Raw genomic sequence first — 18430 nt, 5'->3', positions numbered from 1 at the left:
CATTCAGCATGCACTGTACAAAGCACCTGCAGCAATTGGAGACCTTAGAGGTTTCTTACAAACAAGATCAGGGGACAGCCGAATGTGCTGTACACAGACCAACTAAGTCCCTGTCACTTTAATCTGTATCCTATAGACTTCTTAGTGGAGATTTATGCCTGGCTTACAGAGCAATCTCAGACCCAAACCTAATGAATGTGCTGTATATCCGTAAATCAAATGGAACTTGGGTCACCTGTTCCAGGGACCTAAATATAGCCTGTGACTTAAATAGGACATGCTGGAGGGACAGATTTTTCTCCCAGCTATTGCTGCATCTTTGGAATAGGCTACCTATTCATGTGAAACAGTGCACCTCTGTTTAAAAAGAACCCGGATAAGTGTATGAGGTATCATAAATTCTTACCAGGAGTAGCGCCCACAACCCTCCTGGACTTGGGCAGTCATTACTAAATGCAACCTTGGGTATTAACTAAGATTTCTGTTTTATTACATTGGGATGAAATGGCTAGGCTTGAAATTACCTCGGCTGTCGATAGCCTGGTAATCTCCTATGATCCTATGTTTTGGGAGTTTAATGATTTGGCAGATTTGAAAAATTGCATACAGAGTACTCTGTCAGATATATCGGGTGAGCAAATGTCTGTAACTAAAGAAATTATTCTGTTGAGCTGGGACACATGATCTGAATTGCCTAGGCATTGTAAGGCCTTGTTAAATTTAATTCTATTGCTTGCCAAAAAAGTAAGTACTGGAAAATGGAAACTTAAGTCTAAACCAATTGTATTTGAATTGTTGAATATTGTAAAAGGGATAAAAGAACTGGAAGAGTGGCCTTTAGAAAAGGGAAGGAGCGTATTATATAGAAATAAATGGAAATTGTGGGAACAGTATATACAGAATAATGTTGAGGAGGGAACAGTATATACAGAATAATGTTGAGGAGGGGAGGAGTGAGGTTTAAGGGAAGGCAGGAATTTAGGAGTTTATGTAATGCTGAACTGATGATAGTTACATGAAAAGAAAAGATATGCAATGTATAATTTTATATATATATCTGTAGGGAAAAAATCATAATATGGTTTATTTACTTTTGTGTTAATGTATATTTGCCTATGTTTTAACTGATAATTTAATAGAGGTATTTAAAAAATGCCTATGCCAGCGGGAAACAGGCTTCTACTGCCATCCAACCCTTCTCTAGTGGATGAGGAGGGGAAGAATTTAGACAGATTTTTTAAGAACATTTTTTCTTCCACCACTTTGGCATATTGTCATCACAATGAGCAAAACATGCTGGAGGAATAGGTTCCTGACCCAGAGACTCCCCATACTCTGGAATAGACTGCCCATACATGTCAAGCAGAGCTCCTCCTTGGTCCTCTTCAAAAGGAACCTTGATGATTGGATGGGAGATGGGAAATTCACCCTGGGTATCATGTCAGTCAGACAGGGGTCCAGAGAAGTATATTGTGGGACAAAATATCCAGGAGCAAGAGGTTCTCTGGTTCGATTCTCAGCTGGGGTGCCTTCTGTGTGGAGTTTGCATGTTATCCCTGCGTTTGCGTGGGTTTCCTCCGGGTACTCCGGTTTCCTCCCACATTCTAAAGACATGCTTCTGGAGCATTTCTCCCCGGGCCTCCGCTGAAAACAAGATCTGTGGAACCTAGTCGGACTTTCCCAGTCAACAAATGTTAAATAAATAAAATAAAAAAAATAAATAAAAGAATTGTTATGGCTAGGCTTGTATAGGCCCTAGGGCCGATAGCCTAGTACCAACCTATGGAACTCTTAGCTGTCAGACCCATATACAGAACTAAGTGCCAAAAAATGCATTATCTTAACCTTTGGGAAGTCATCTACCCAAGGGAACTACTATATTGGCAATACGCCTCTAAGAGTTGATCCAGCTGTTCAGGATTTGGGAACTTATGTGGACAGTGACCTAACGTTTGACCAACTTGTGTCTATTGTAAGAAAGTCCTTCTGTACTACACAGCTTATAAACCAAGGGATTGTGTCTAGATTGAGGGATGTCATTGTCTCCCTTTAATCAGCTCTCATTAGGTCAGTCATTAAATATAATGTCGCCTTTTGCATGTATCTGTCCAGACACGTGCAATAGCTGGAACCCTCATAGATACCTTATTAAAAGGATACAAGGCCTACATAAGTCTTACATGAACCAACTCAAAGCCCTGTCACTGTACTCTGTACTGCCAAGAGGTGACCTGTATCTGGCATACAAGACATCCTCTGTCCCATTAACAATGGATTTACTGCACATCAAGTCAAATAGCATCAGAAATATCTGTCTAGGGATCTAGACCTCTTCTATGTCAACAGAACAGTTTGGAGTGGCGGGTATACTTTGCAGAGGATACTGCTGATGTGGAATAGACTCTACAGTCACATAAAACAAAGTTCATCCCTGTCCATTTTCAGACACACCTTAGATCAATGGATGGGATACAGAAAACTTCCCCCAGGACTGCGCCCTGTACTACTTATGAACAGAGGCAGATCCTAAATGTTTTATCCCATGTTTGGGTCCCCTCAAATTATCTGTGGTATGACTCCAGTTGTTCTCATTAGGGTTAATTTATAATTTTTGAGTATATCATGGGTAAGGTCAATCTACGACCAGTGGGATAGGTTATTTTGAACGCTAACAGGGAAATTGGTTATGCTGAAATGGCTTGCAAGGGCAGCTAGCTTATGCTTGCCTGTGAGCCTAAATGAGGAACTTTGTACTTTCCTCTGTATAGACAGTTTGAAAGACATAGCTACTACTCTTCCCCCAAAGGTAGGACCTATATCAATTCTATTGTTTCAACATTTCACAAGTATCTAAACATGTGTTAAGGAGTATGTACGATTGTGCAGGCACTGTGTCAAAGCCTCTCTCTTGAGGAGATATGCCAGAGTATGAAATCAAAAGTTTTCTCATGAGGTCTGTCAAACAATGTGATGAGAAAGTAAAATGAATTCTGGGAGTTTGAGTTTTAACCTCCCCCCCCAACACACACACACACACACACACACACACACACACACACCTTTTACAAATCTCCCAGATCCTGTCTCAAGCCTAAGGAACAGAACAAAAGCCTACCCATACAGGGCCAAAAGAAAAAGAAAAAGAAAGAAATGTAAGAGGGGATAATTTCCAAAAAAATTTCCAAAAAAAAAAAATAGAGACTATCTTCAGCTTCAGAATGATTATGGCAGCATTCTTCTTCCCTCCCATCCCCTCCTGCTCCAGTTTCTCAAAAAATCTGTTCATTAACTGGCTTACACATTCCCCTTGGGAGGATGTTACTAGACTCATGGGTGTTTAAAGATGGTTCAGGAGGGATACAGTTTAAACTGGATATAAAAAACACCTTTTAGAGGAGTTCCTCTGCACCCTCCAAACCAAACACAAATTTTCCACAGGTTCTTTAGCACTACCTCACTCTAGGAGTCACAGAACCGGGCCATTAAATAAAAAGGGGCAAAGTATTTTATTCCAGAATATTTTTGGTACCAAAGAAAGAGTCTTCTTAGAGACCAGTCCTAGATCTTTCTTTCCTAAATCTGTATGTTAAAAGTTGCAAAATTCAAGATGTTGACCCTTCCGAAAAGCTTAATGGTGATGCTAGTCTTAAAAAATGCATTCTAGCACATTTTCATAGCCAAAGGCTTCAGGAAATTTCTCATTTTCTGTGTCTGGGTCACACTATCCGTTCTCTGCATTATACTTTGGATTATCTACTGCTCTAAGGGTGTTACTTAAGTTTCAAGCTCCAGTCGTAGCTCATTGCAGACTGTATAGCACTCATATTTTTCCTTATTTAGATGGCTTGCTTATCTTTGCAGTCTTCCCGATGTCAAGAGCCCTGAACATAGGTTTAGTCTCTTCTGACCAATCTGGGATTCCAGATAAACATTCAGAAATTTTCCTTGACTCCCCATCACACAGAATTGTCTTTCTAGAATGTGTTAGACACACTGCATCAAAATATTTTTTTGACGCAGCAGAAAGTGGATTTTTATCTGGAAACCTTCCTGAACTACTGCACTCAGTCTCAGACCTCATCCTGAGAGTTCCTCATGATTCTGGGTTCATGGCATCTTTGATTCTCATGATTCCTCTCACCAGTCATCAGTGTCTAATAAACGCATGGACCCAACACTTGCATCCTCTGGATTTTCAGATACCAGTCTTGTGTTTTTCAAAAAATGAACTGCACTCTGGTGGCTACAAATGCAAGCAAATGCTGATCGCCCCTCAACCTCCAAGTCTGTCTGTAACTACAGACACCTCAGATTCCATGGGGTAGAGGTGCAGTGCCTGTCAGATTCTTCAGACAGACCGAAACACTTAAATATAAAAACTGTGGTCCACGCCTTAGTCTCTCTCCATCTGTGGTCCCCAGGATCTCGGAAGGTGATTACAGGCAACAGCCCGGTGATTTGGTACCCCAACAAGAAAGGGTGCATAAGGTTCTACCCTCTGTGCAGGCTGGCTATGGTCATTTGGGAGTTAGCTCTTTAGCTCTCTTAACCCTCTGTGTGGCAGATTAAGATGGTCTCAGACAAGCTGAGCATGACCAGAACAGATGCTAATGAGTAGAAGTTGAATTAAGGTGTTTTCCAGAAATTGATCCAGTTGTGGGAACACCTGAAATACAGCTGTTTGCCTATTTCCAAAAAGGACAGCTCAATAGAATCGCTCCAGGACATCATGCAAGCAGGCTTGGAAAACAGATACTTTTTCCATCTCTTTTTATACTGGAATGTTTCTTTTTGCATTCTGTCCTTTCCATTGATATCCAAGGTAATTCTAAAGATTCAGAAGGACTCCTCGAAAAAATAATTGTGGTGACCACCTTTTGGCCCAGCCAACATTGTCCCTTCTTATAAAATTGGCCAAGGGCAATTACCAAAACTTCCTCACAAACTGGTCCTAATCACACAAGATGGGGAGTTTGATACATCCCAGTCTCAAACATCTTCAACTAACTGCCTAAATGATTAAATTCTGAAACCTTTTAGACACACGTTTTCAGAGGATGTGCAATAGGTACTAAAGGAGGCAAGAAAATCTTACATTGGGTTTTCCAGTTAGGGCTTTGTTTATTGGCTAGGTACAATCAAGGATTATGTACCAGTGGTGCTAAAAGTTTTCATATAAGTTACTAGCCTCTGGCCTTTTGGACTCCTTTGTAAAGGTACATTTTGTGGCCAATTTCAGCATGTCTGGCCATGGGTCCTCCACTTTCTTCATTGTTTTTAGTGAAACCGTTTCTGAAAGAAGTGCTGCATCTGAGACAACCATGCAAACATGTTTCTCCTTCCTGGGATCTTAACTTTCTGCTGGAAGAGTTGACCACATCTCCATTTAAGCCTGCACATCAAGCAGATTTAAGGTTCGTTACATGGACAACTCTCATTACTCTGACATCTGCAAGAAGAATATCTGAGTTGCACACTGTCATGGTGGATAAATGTTATCTGGACTTCCATAGGGATAGGGTATAATTAAGAACAAATCCCTTATTCATACCTAATGTTGTTTCACAGTTTACTTTGAATCAGTATATTACTCTCCTAGTGTTTATATCTTGACCCTCAGAACAGGGAGAAAAGATTCTACATACTCTGAATGTGCATAGGCAGTGCACGTACTATCCTGACAGAACCAGGTGTTTTAGAAAAGCTGATCAACTATTTATGCATTTATTATGTTGGGATTAAGAATGCACAACCTGTGTCATAATGGACAGTTTCTGGATATTTGTCCTTTGGTATTCCCTTTTGCTATATACATCATGCTAAACCAGTTTCAGGTAGAATCAAGATGCACACTATGAGGTCCTTGTCTTCTTTGATGGCATATTGGAAGGGAAATCAAGAAGCATTCTTAAAGCAGCTGCATGATTATAGGCACATACCTTTACAAGGCTTTACAAACTGGATTCTTTTGCTGGATCAAAGACTGGCTTTGCTAGGACCATTCTTCTCTGGGCTCCTGGATTCATATCCTTTCTCCTCCCAGGTTGGTGAGACTTTGGTAATCAACCCATGTAATCTAAAGGCTACTACAGTAGTAGGAATGAAGAACATACCACCCATCTTCTGTCCCTCTAGTATTGTGTGTAGTTATTGTTGGGAAATAGTTTTGTGGTTGTTTCTTGCTGTTGTTCAGGATGATTGCTTCGCTACAACTTGTACGCAACACTGTCCCAAAGGTTTTCCACTCTGACTGATTTTTTTCCCTCCTCAAGGCTGACCAGTCATCAGTCAGTGTGAGAGAGAGGCAGATCTATTGAAAGCTAGCCAGTTGTTGTGTCTTGGGCAAGACACAAACCATATAGCCTAAAGGCTACATAAGCAGTGATGAATTTGAGCGTCTACTGTTGTGGGTAAGTGTAACTTGCATAACTGTACTTTCACACTTAAGCTTCTTCTTACAAAAACAATCAATCCTTTATTACTTCTGAAAACTGCCATCTTTGCTAAAGTATTATTTGAAAAAAATATATATATATACTGAACACGACGTGGTTTATGTTGCACATAATGGTTTTTGCCATGTTGCTACATTTTTCACAGACAGTAGCCAGCTCAGAAGGATAAAGCCTTAACTAAAATATAGATGATCTGTAGATCAGAGAGCACATGCTATGCGCTGTATCTTTAAGAAGCAAGTCAAAGACTGAGTGTGCACATATAAATGTTAAGCACATGCCATTCCTAGTGGCATTTTGAGAGTGCAGCCAGAGAATGAGCATGTATGGATTACAACAGTTAGTTTGTATGTAAGTTACTTAAGTTGAAGTCAGTAAACTTTTATCGTAATGTTTGCATAAAATAAAGCTGTTTGAACAGCACCCACTCTTCTGTTGTGTCCAAAGTAGGAGAGTGACAGACCCAAGCTTGGATGCCTGTTGAAGCTGAAGTTGTGCAGGAAATAAATGTGGCTATGTCTGATTATCCTTCTGAATGGGGAATGATGAGGTCAGATGTGTGCAAGGCCATATTGCTCATTTACCTGTGGAGGAGGCCAGAGCAGAGAAACTTATCTGGTCTAAATGAGCAGGCAGATCTGTGTGGCATACTTGTGTTTTGTGGCTGGGACAGGGTGGGACTTCCTTAAGTAACCATAACTTGCCTCTACCACTGACATGTTGCCAAGGTATAGAGGCCAGGGACATAACCCATCAAGCTAAGTCTTGCAGTGGCTGCTTCTATGCTTACTTATCTCCTTCAAGAATCCAGTCTTAGCTCGACTGTGGATAGGGACTGATAACCCTGGCTTGGAGGGCCTACGCCTGGATGAACCACTGAATATTCTGCCCATATATAGGACTGAGCAGAGGCATGCATATTCTCAACCCTGCATATAACTGCAAAAAAAAAGAACTCTTTCTGGAACAGACAGAACTTAGTGTTATGCCTTATCCATTCCTGGTGACTTTTGAAAAAACAGCTGAAGCCTTTATCTTTTCCTTCAGAAACTTGAACCAGTTAAGTCTTTCATTTCTTTCTGGCACTTCAGTCAATCTCCAGTTCTCTCACATTTTCACAGATGAAGGCGAAACTAGTTTCTGCAATAGTTTTCAACAATTTGTTGAATCTAGTGCTACAGTGTACAGTATTGCTCACAACTTGGGTGCACATCACTTTTGAGAACTCTACTGTGTGTAGTACTTAGTTTTTCATAATGCTGGAAGGCTTTGATCCCTACCCCATCTAGATTATTTGTCCCAGAATATACAGTGAGATCTGGCATCCTGCCCTTTGCATCTGCTGTGATTCTGCGGATGTGCTTGATGTCCTTCCGAGCTGTAGCACTCATCAAACATCCAGTCATTCTATCACTCCACCCCTTTATTCCTCAGGAAGGCATTCTTCTTTTCTTCCCCATTGGAGGTAGCTGCTACTTTCCTTTATGTCTTCTGTATGAAGGTTTGCAGCACCTCCCACAGATAATGTTTGTATAGGTGATACCCTTCAATGTCAAGGCAGCATAATTGTGAAGTACATTTGGTAATGTATTCCTCTGTTTTGTTGTTGTTACTTTCCCCAAAAGCATTCTGTTTATGTAGCTGATCTGTCTTGGGTCATGGTGTTAAGTTTACATGTCCATGGGTGGGCTGTACAAACTCTGCCTTTAAATGAGCTTTTTTTTCCTTTTGAGGCCAGGGAAATATCTGGAGATGGAGCAACAGTGCATCCTTTGGAAGGTTCCTAGAAGGCTGGTGTGTCCCAAAGCCTCTGTACTGTATTTGTTTGGTTTGTTAAATATTTTTTGATTTGTTTATGGTATTATATACCTCTTGTCAGTAGAGGACTGTAGAGTTTACAAATTGCCGTTATAGATGCTACTGTGGTACCTTTTCTTGCCTACAAACAGAAACTGTAGTCTCTTACACAATACTCCAGGATTACCAGTCTGAAAACAAATCTAGCCATTGGTAGGTTTGTAAATGAGAAAGAAAGGAGGGACCAAAATAACACTTAAGCTGGAAAAGCAAACAGAAGAATAATGTAATTCATCTGACACCCCTTCCTTTCTGCAATACCTCCACAAACATTGTACTCATGTTTAATGTGTGTGCTGAGCAAATTGCTTAAGATAATACAACGTAAGGGCTGTAATTTGAGACCAAGTTTGAATGAACTATAGAAAGCCAATTTCTAGGTTACTTTTGCCAGAGAAACTTAAGTATCTCTTTTTCAACAAAACATTTTTAAGGTTTTCCTTTCTACAGTTCCCAGTTAGCCGAATGCCTGCCATTTAACAGTCTTAGCACACATTACCAAAAATGGGGGTGAGTATAGCATAATGGTTAAGGTCTTCACTTCAGAGACAAGTGACAGGGTTTTATTCTGATCTTGAGTTATTGGCTGGGCTTAAAATGGCCATTTTGGGTAGTTATACTAGTATTTTGCCTATATACCTATTATTGTGAAATACATTTAGGATGCTTGCTTATGCTTATAAAGGTAGTAGTGGTTGTTATGTTCATAAGGCTTGTTACTGTGATGCAACAAGCTTTGCATTTGTTAAATGTGAGTTAATAGAACAGTCCCACAGTGTACATCAGGAGTAGGAAGAGACTGGCACTTTTTCCTAGCCTGAAACAAGTGACGGCTAGGAGAGAAATGCTGTCATTCACACCTTCCTTTAATTATTTGTCCCTTCAACAAACAGTGTACAGCATTGTCAGGCAAATGCTGAGTAGATTGTTCAGACAGCATCCCAGACTTTGACAAAGTGTCAAAGTGAAAGAACTAATCTGAACTGCACAGAAAAAAGCTCCAGGTTATTCAGTAGGATAGATCCCAGTTAATTTTACCAAAGCATTTTTGTTCCATCCTTCCTATAGGAAGTTTGACTAATCAAATAATTCTCCATGTTTTCATCTTACTAACTGAAATAGCAGTCTTAATTTTTTTTTTTTTAATTGGCTCACATGTGAGTATTTCTCAGTCCTCGGGGTCAAACCAGAATTTAGTGAAGTCCAAAAGAGAAGTCCAAAAGAAATAGATGCAGGTACCGGGTGTATGCTCTGTATTCACCTCAGAGCTAAGTAAAACAAAAAGAATATGAACAGTCACGGCTGAAACAAAGCTTATTTAATAGAACAATAAAAAACATAATATGCACTTTCACGATCGACCAGATCGCTTCCTCAGTCTGAGAAGAGATCTGGTCGATCATGAAAGCACTTACTGTGTCTTTTATTGCTCTATTAAATAAGCTTTGCTTCAGCCGTGACAGTTTGTATTCTTTTTGTTTTACAGAATTTATTGAAAGCTGTTACAGTGTGACCATCATGTTGGATAGATGGGGGCTGTTAGAAAGTAATGCAATGCAGAAGTAAAGAACTACTGTGTGTGAAGTAAAAGCTTCTTATGTTTTTTGTTTTGTCTTTTGACAGGAGCCGGTAGAAACTGATCTCCCCCTCACTTTGGGCCTCTTGAATAATCTCCGAGATCAGGTATGTCTGAACGTTCTCATATCTAAGGAATAAAGCTGTTAACATGACTATAGTTTGCTTTAGTGTTATGTTTACATAAGATGTACTGGGCGGCGCAGTAGTTAATGTTGTTGCCTCACAGCAAGAGGTTTTCCGGTTCGATTCTTGGCTGGGGTGCCTCTTGTGCGGAGTTTGCATGTTCTCCCTGCGGTCGCGCAGAGAGAAGATGATTTTTATAGGTTTGGAGAAGAGGAGGTGATTTAGTTTTATTCCATTGTATCCAGGTGCTGTCTGTTTTTTTCATAAGAGTGAATGGATTCTTTTAGAGTCAGAATTGGGAGTGTGGGTTGTTTTGAGTCTTACTTTTCTGAGAGGTGCTAGAGAGTCAAGGATGAAGAGAAAAGTGCGATTGAAAAGAAGGGCAGCGTCATTTAGGGGGATATGTTTCAGAATTGACCAGTCTATAGAGTTTAGCATGTGATTAAAGGTCTCACTGTTAAAAGCGGAGAGACTGCAGCAGTCTTTATAGACATGGTATTTGGGTATCTCAACAGTGTGCCTAAAGAACTCTGATAGGAAGGTGGTCACTAAGGGAGTCTGGTAGAGTAGTAGAGTTTTGATACAGGTTAGGGTCAGTTGTTAAGATCTAGTGAAGAGTAGAGCTGCTATTATTGTTTTTTTTGTTTAATTTAGTAGGTGTAGTAAGTAGCCAGAAATTTCTGTACTTTTGGTTTATTGCATGCCCTGGCACATTTTCTTTTCTGTATTATGGTTATAATTCTGTGTGCTAGGTTGCTTGCAATACCTCAGAACAAGTTGAAGCAATAGACATGAGTGCTTGAGTGCTGGGAACATGTACACTATCACTAACAAATATGGTATGCATGTACACAGTCAGCAGATTGTGTAAACAGTCAGTTTTGGGGGGGGGGGGGTTTACGAAGGGTCAGGTATGGCCCTGGTATGTTTTCAATGCATTTAGTCACACTGAATAAAAATGATCCAAGTTGCAAACTTCTTCAGGCAGTATTGATTCAAGCTTTCAGTGTTTAAAAGTTAAAAAATATCAGAGAATATCAGTATGCAATTTAATGTTCAGTAGTTTAGTGGTGGGTGGCATGAATGACATTCATGCACTGGCTTGTGTAAGCAGAATTGGTCATGATTGGGAGAAAAAGGTGATTGAGCTCAGATAGGGCACTGGTGCATTTGCAGTATGTTTAGTCACATAGAAGAAAAATGACCCAAAAGTAAACTGAATAGTTTTGTCCATAAATGCAGTTGTCTTCAAACAACATCAGTTCAAGCGTACAGTATTTACAAATGACTACAAAAAAAAATCAAAGAATATTAGGATGCAATGTAAAGATCAGTAATTCACTGGTGGGGTGTGGATGACTATTGCAGGGTGTGGATGACTATTGCACTATCAGTCATGTGGTTTAGTAGACTGGTTCATCAGCCAGTAGGGAGGATAGAGTAGCCAAACCAGTAGTGAAGAAGCAGAGATGTTTGTTATGTTGTTAGAGCCATTATGTTATTAGGGAAGATTATCTTCCTATCGTTTCTTGGACCAGTACACTGTCACAAAAGGGGATACTGTCAGCCCAGCTATCTGGAATTTTGTAAATAATGATATGTCATTTGTGAATATTAACATAATTTACGGTATATAGAAGTGTAACAAAAGGAGATACTGCCAGCACAGTTGTCTGGAATTTTGTAAATGGTTATGTCTTTTGTGAATGTCAACATGCTTCATGTAATATGCTTGTGTTACAAATGTATTAGAACTGTAAATACACCAAACCCAACAGGGTAAAAATACAGTTAAAAAACAAACCCAAAAATTACAAACTGCACCGAGCTGTTTAATGAAAAGCTAAAAACAAGCTCCAGTGTAATAAGTGCTTTCAACACTATGTGGTTTGATGCTCCTTTTACTCTGAAGAAACCATTAGTTTGATGGTGAAAGCGCTTAGTACATTGGAGCTTGTTTTTAGCTTTTCATTAAACAGCTCGGTGCAGTAAGTAATTTTTGGGTTTGTTTTTTAACTGCATTAGAACTGTATGTCATATAAGATGGTTTGTACAGACAGATGTGCTGGTAGCGCTGTCGCATTCGATTCTCAGAGTGTTTTCTGTGTGGAGGCATGCTTGAATGGGCATGCCTTCATTGAAGGTTGTGCGTCAGGGCTGGTAACTCTGCATGTAAAAGTCCACTACCAAACATTAGCGGACAGAGTTCCGCTGTGGCGACCCTGATAAGCCGAAAGACACAACAACAACTGAGTTAAGATGTAACCACAGCATGCCCTACTGGAAATAGGGCAGAAATGTACCTTCACTATTGTAACTGTTTAGATGTACATATTTTAATAGTGGAAACTGGAACACAGGAGGTTGGTTTCAGAAAAATAGCTGAAAATTTAAATTACTTTATGACCATGTAATAAAAGGATGTTGTCTTCCAGTTTCAGTGCAGTAACATACACAATGTCTAGAACTAGAGGCTCTGTTCATTGTCTTGCAAGTGTTTTATGACTTCCAGCAAGTACCAAGATTTGAGGAAAAGCCCTTGTGTATGTATTTTCACAGTTAGATGGTAAATGCTACCAGCTGCATCAATGGTTGTTTTTTAGTTGGGATAGAGTCTGATGACGAGAATTGATGTAATTCTGCAAGCTATCCCATCAGTAATATTTGAGATGTTAATTTAAGAACTCTCTGAGAGAGAAGTAGCATTCTGTATTTTGTCTTTGACCTGACAAGAAGATCCAGTCACCACACATCTGCCTTGCTTGCTCTGTAAATAAATTATAAATAGGGTACAGTAATTCTTTTAGATATAGTCAGGAATATAGCAAGGCTTAATTTAGATGTTTTTCTTTCTTTCTTTGAGACTGTCCTGCAGTGTTGTTTTAAATATTTCCCATGATTCTGAAAGTACAGTTTTGTACCTACCATAAATGTAGATGTTCGAGTGTTGACACTGCTGCAGTCATTACACTTGGGTTATCCTGCCGTCAGGCGGTCCCACAGTCGGCCAGAGTTCCAAAGTATTGGTCCAGCGTTGGTTGCTGTCGCCTCCTCCCTGATGTCAGTGCGACAGGGGTATATAAGATGCAGCCGACGCCATTTTCTTCAGTTTTTCTTGCCCCAGATGTCAGGTGCCCCCAAATAGGTAGGCAATTCAAATTGCTAGTAAACAATACAAAAGAAAAGCAAACAACCATTTTTAGGTTACTCCCCATAGGTAAAAAGGGTAGATGTCCTAGGTAAGTACCAGAAAGTAGGAGGGGAAGGATAGGAGGGTAAGCTGGACTGCAGCAGTGTCAACACTCGAACATTTACATTTATGGTAGGTACAAAACTGTACTATGTTCATCATGTTACACTGCTGCAGTCATTACACTTGGGTGGAATCCCAAAGCTGAGGTAGGGAGGCTGGCTCTATAAGGTATTAGGGGTGGCTATAAGGCCCTGCAGTACAGCAGTGGCGAAGCCAGCTTTGGATTTGGAGTATAAAGGCAAATGGTAATGTTTGGTGAAGGTATGCACCGAACTCCATGTTGCTGCTTCCAAAATATCCTTGGTAGGTATTTCTCTGAGGTAGGCAGTTGAAGTGGCTGTTGCCTTGGTGGAGTGAGATCTAATGCTGCTAGGTACAGGTTTCCCATGGTGGGTATAGCAGAACCGTATACAGTGTCCTATCCATTTTGTAATAGTCTGCTTTGAAATGGCTTTTCCCTGTACTCCTGCAGTGTGTGCTACCAATAATTGCTCAGATTTTCTGAAAGCTTTGGTTTTGTCCAAGTAGAAGCATAACTGTCTGTGAATGTCCAAAGAATGTAGCAATTTCCCCCTTTTGTTCTGTGGTTTTGGATAAAAAGTTGGCAAGTGAATAGTTTGGTTCAGAGCCACACTTGATACCACCTTTGGCATAAACGTAGGGTTAGTTCTTAAAGACACCCTGTCCTGGTGGAAGATGATGAAATGTTCCACTGCCATTAGTGCCTGTAATTCTGAAACTCTTCGTGCTGATGTAATTGCCAGTAGCAGAGCAGTTTTCCAAGAGATGTATTTTATTTCTGATGTGTTAGCTGGCTAAAAAGGAGATAAAGTTAATTTTTCCAAAACAAAGTTGAGGTCCCAAGTTGGTGTAGGTGCTCTACGGGGCAGTCTTATGTTTTTTGCCCCTCTGAGGTATTGTTTGAGCAAAGGATTAGAAAAAATTGGTGGATCCGTGTTGTAATGAGTAGAGATAGCTGAGGCATGGATCTTGATGGATGAAAAAGAGAGGCCCTTGTCCAGCATCTCAGTTAAGTATTGCAGTATTTGAGGAATGTTTGGGACAAGAAGGTCATGGCTGTGCGCTTGGTTCCAGGCACAGAATCTCTTCTATTTATCCGAGTATGCTTTCCTGGTGCTAGGCCTTCTGGCCTCCAGAATGACACCCATAACAGCTTTGGAGAGAGGCATTGCTTGCTTGACTAGGGAATTTTCCATGCAGTTAGGTTTAAGGTCTTTAGCTGGCTGTGAAGTATCTGATTGTTGTGCTGTGTCAGCAACTCTGGGATTTTAGGCAAAATCCAGGATGGTTCTTGTGCTAAGTTCTTTAAAATTGGGTATCCGTGCTGGCGTGGCTAGTCTGGTGCAATCAGTATCATTTTTGGCTCTTCCTGCCTGGCTTTTATGAGTACCTTTGGGAGGAGAGGTAAAGGAGGGAAAGCGTATACTTGTAGTTTTTTCCAGATGAATGAGAGGGCATCCACTTCCATGCTAGTGGATGGTAGCTCCTTGTGCAAAATTTCTGTAATTGGCAGTTTTGCGGAAGCAAACAGATCTATGTCCAGGCTCCACCATTTTTTTGTTATAATTCTGAATATTTGTGGATTCAGTTTCCATTTGTGTGGGTCCATAATGTTTCTGCTTAGGTCGTCTGCCAGTGTGATTTTCTGTCCTGGCAGGAATTGTGCTTGCAGACGAACTTGGTAGGTTAGAGCTGTGTTCCACAAGGTCATGGCTTGTCTGCAGAGGGGGTAGGAATGTGTGCCCCCTTGCTTGTTTATGCACCACATAACAGTGGTGTTGTCTGTCTTTAGTAGTAATTGTCCTGGATGCAGTAGGTCCTTGAAAGCCATAATAGCATTTTATACAGCTAGCATCTCTTTTTGATTGATGTGGAGATGTCTTTGCTCTGTGGGCCACTCGCCCTGGATACATTTTCCTGCCATGTGTGTTCCCCAGGCGTAATCCGATGCATCTGTTCTCAGTGTTTCCCTGGCTGTGGGTTGAGTGAAAGGCTGTCCCTTGTTGAGGTGACAAGCTTGTGCCCACCATCAAAACTGCTGTTGTAGGCAAGGAATTGGTGGTATAACTGTTTCCAAACTTTGACAGTTTTGAGACCAAACGCTCTTTAGGTACCATTGTAGTTTCCTCATATGCAGTCTGGCATATGGAATTAGTAGTATGCAAGATGCCGTGTAGCCCAAGGCCTGCAGAATTTTTCTTGCAGGGAGTTGGGTCTTTGTTGCCATTAATTGAAAATATTGAGTCAGTTGTCCTTGCTTGTCTGGCGTGAGATAAGCCATCTGGGCTGTTGTGTTCAAGCTGGCACCCAGGAATATTATCTGTTGTGAGGGCACTAGTTTTGATTTCTTTTCATTTACTGTGTACCCCAGGCAACTTAACTTTTTTACGTACGCCAGATGCTTTAGTAGAATGTCCTTGCTCTCTGCTTGAATCAGGAAGTCGTCCGGGTATGGATAAATTTGAGTTCCTTTTTGCCTGCAAAATGCAGTTACTGGTGCCAGGCATTTTGTGAAGACCCTGGGTGCAGTAGATAAGCCAAAGTGCAGTGCAGAGAATTGATAGTGCGTTGAACCAGCTAGAAATCTGAAATATCTTCTGCAGTTTTGTCTGATAGGGGCATGCAGGTATGCCTCTTTGAGGTCCAACGTCACGAGCCAAGCTTTCTTGCCCAGCATGGGAAGAAGCTGATGTAGTGTCAACATCTTGAATTTCGGTACATCCAGGTAAGTGTTTAGTGTAGAAAGGTCCAGAATGGGTCTCCAGGCTTTGTCCTTTCTGGGAACCAGAAAGAGTCTTGAGTAAAATCCTTGTCATTGTTCCTGAGGTGGTACCTTTTGAATAGCTCTCATGTCCATGAGTGCTGTAATTTGTCTTTTGAGCCTCTGCCCATTGATTTGGTGGCAGATTTGGCATTCCTTTTAGCCTTGGCAGGGTGTGAAAATGGAACCTGTAACCTTGAGATACAATGTTGAGAACCCATTTGTCTTTGGTGTTGCAATGCCAGTTGTGATAGAAAAGTGCCAGTTTTCCTCCTAAGGGGGCTGCCAAGAGAGAACTGTTTGGCAACTGTAGTGGAAAGTCATTGAGTCTGTTTTTTATAAGGTTGAGGCCTGTCTTCTCTTTCTTTCTGGCCTGATGTGCCCCACTGTCGAGGCCTGTAAGGGCCTTGTGTCTGACCTCTACCTCTTGGACATCTGTATTTGCCTCTGAGGTCTGCCTGTGACTGGAAAGGACCAATTCTTTGTTGGCCAATTTCTGTTAAATGTGGAGGCTGAACCTGTAAGAAATCTTTCACAGTTTGCATAGATTTTGCCTTATCCTCCATCTTCTTTAATACCTCCTCTGCCTTAACTCCAAACAGCACATCCCGCTGCAAAGGTGCATCCAATAATTTTACCGTAACATGATCTGGTAACGTATGTTCTTTTAACCAAGCATGCCTTCTAATGACAGAGCCTGTAACTGCTGCTCTACAGGAGGCTTCTAAGGAGTCAAACCCACATTGCAAAGTATGTTTTCCCACTTGTTCAGCATCATGCAATAAATCCTGCATTTCTTTTAAGTTAGGAGGATCTGAATCTGAATCTGGAAGCATCTTTTGTTTCAACTGAGACATCAAAAACTGCTGATATTTTAGCATGTGAAACTGGCAATTCAAGGCTCTCTTTGCTAAAGTTGCAGACATATATACCTTTCCCCATCTGTCTAAAGCTCTGGAATCTCTGTCAGAGGGAACTGGGTTTTTTGCTGATGAGGCCTTAATTCCTTTGGGTCCCTGAGAAATAGTTTCAGGGTCAGCAACAGGGCTTTTGTACAGAAATTTGTGAGAGTCAGGGATTCTGTAATATCTATCAGGTTTAACTGGGGCTGGGGGTAAGGAGTCAGGGTTCAAACTGGATTCAGTGTACACATCATCCACAATGTCTAGAACTGGCGGGATAGCAAGGGGTCTGTGTTGAGGCAATAAAAGGAAGTCTCTGAGCCTTTTCTTGGATTCTGAGTAATCCTGGCCTTCCCAATGGAAATGCTCCCTCGTTGTATGCAAGGTCTCCCCAAAGGAGTAATCCTCAGGTGGAGAGGCTGACGGAATTGATTCCTCAGCATCAGAATCCTCATAAGGGGGTAAAGAATATCCTAGGTCCGAGAAAGTCAGAAGAAATGGACACCTGGTCAGAAGATTCATAGTCTGCATCCTGTCTAGGCCTTTTATCAGGAGGGGGATGGGACCCCCTGATCAGGGTAATTAGGTCCTCTGCCATTTTTAGCATTTGTTTCTTAGGCATGGAAGCCTGTCCTGGAGAGAGTTGTGTCTCTTTCTTTGCTTGGATTGCTCAGCTAGTTCGATTCCCTCTGTAGGTTTAGGATCGGTAAGCTGAAGGCCTAGTGCGTCCGAAGGCTCAGCCAGCTCCACGTGGGAGTCTGATGCGGTCTGTGGTTCTGTGGAAGCAGTCGTCGGGGGCTGCGTAGGTGCCTCGCTGAAAACCGGCGACTGGCCTAGAAGAGGCTTTGTCATCAGTTTTGGGCCTCGGATGCCTGTCTTTGTCCTTGTGCTTTTTATGCATTGCGGTCGTCGGAATTTCCGACGGAATGGTGTAATTGAATTTTCTACCAAAATAATGTCGGGCAAAATCAAACAGACGTTTAATAGTGCGCTTGTTAAACCAAGCACAAAACCGACAACCAGTGACGTTGTGGTCAGGGCCTAGGCATGGAATACAATAGGAGTGGAAATCCTTCTGAGGTATTTGCTTCCCACAAGAAATACAGTTATTAACTTTTCCTGACATCAGTCTGAGGCAAGAAAAAGTTTCCCCAACGGGGTACTTAGCTTTTTTTAGAAGACTTCGGTTCTGGATTCGGAATGAAAATCTCAGGAGTCGGCTGACCGGCACTTACACCGCTCGGCAAGAAAGACTGAAGAAAATGGCGTCGGCTGCATCTTGTATACCCTGTCGCACTGACGTCAGGGAGGAGGCGACAGCAACCGACGCCGGACCAAGACTTTGGAACTCTGGCTGACTGCGGGACCGCCTGACGGCAGGATAACCCAAGTGTAATGACTGCAGCAGTGTAACACGATGAACATCTCTGATGTTACTGTGATTATATACAGTGTATTTTCTTGTTCTTTTATTAATTAT

The 18430-nt window shown here is 41.3% G+C and overlaps 1 protein-coding gene across 1 annotated transcript in view; it reads left to right on the top strand.

The window, feature by feature from the left end:
* NGDN (neuroguidin) overlaps positions 1–18430 on the top strand; it is a 579874-nt gene that overhangs the window by 46240 nt on the left and 515204 nt on the right. Inside the window, exon 2 of the mRNA XM_044058154.1 lies at positions 9936–9995. Coding sequence (XP_043914089.1) covers positions 9936–9995 — 60 coding nt within the window. The remainder of the gene's footprint in view (positions 1–9935; positions 9996–18430) is intronic.

Source organism: Protopterus annectens, chromosome 16.part0, assembly GCF_019279795.1.
Source record: "Protopterus annectens isolate FY-2018-M chromosome 16.part0, PAN1.0, whole genome shotgun sequence".
NCBI lineage: Eukaryota > Metazoa > Chordata > Ceratodontiformes > Protopteridae > Protopterus > Protopterus annectens.
This window is presented reverse-complemented; position numbering and strand designations above follow the sequence as displayed.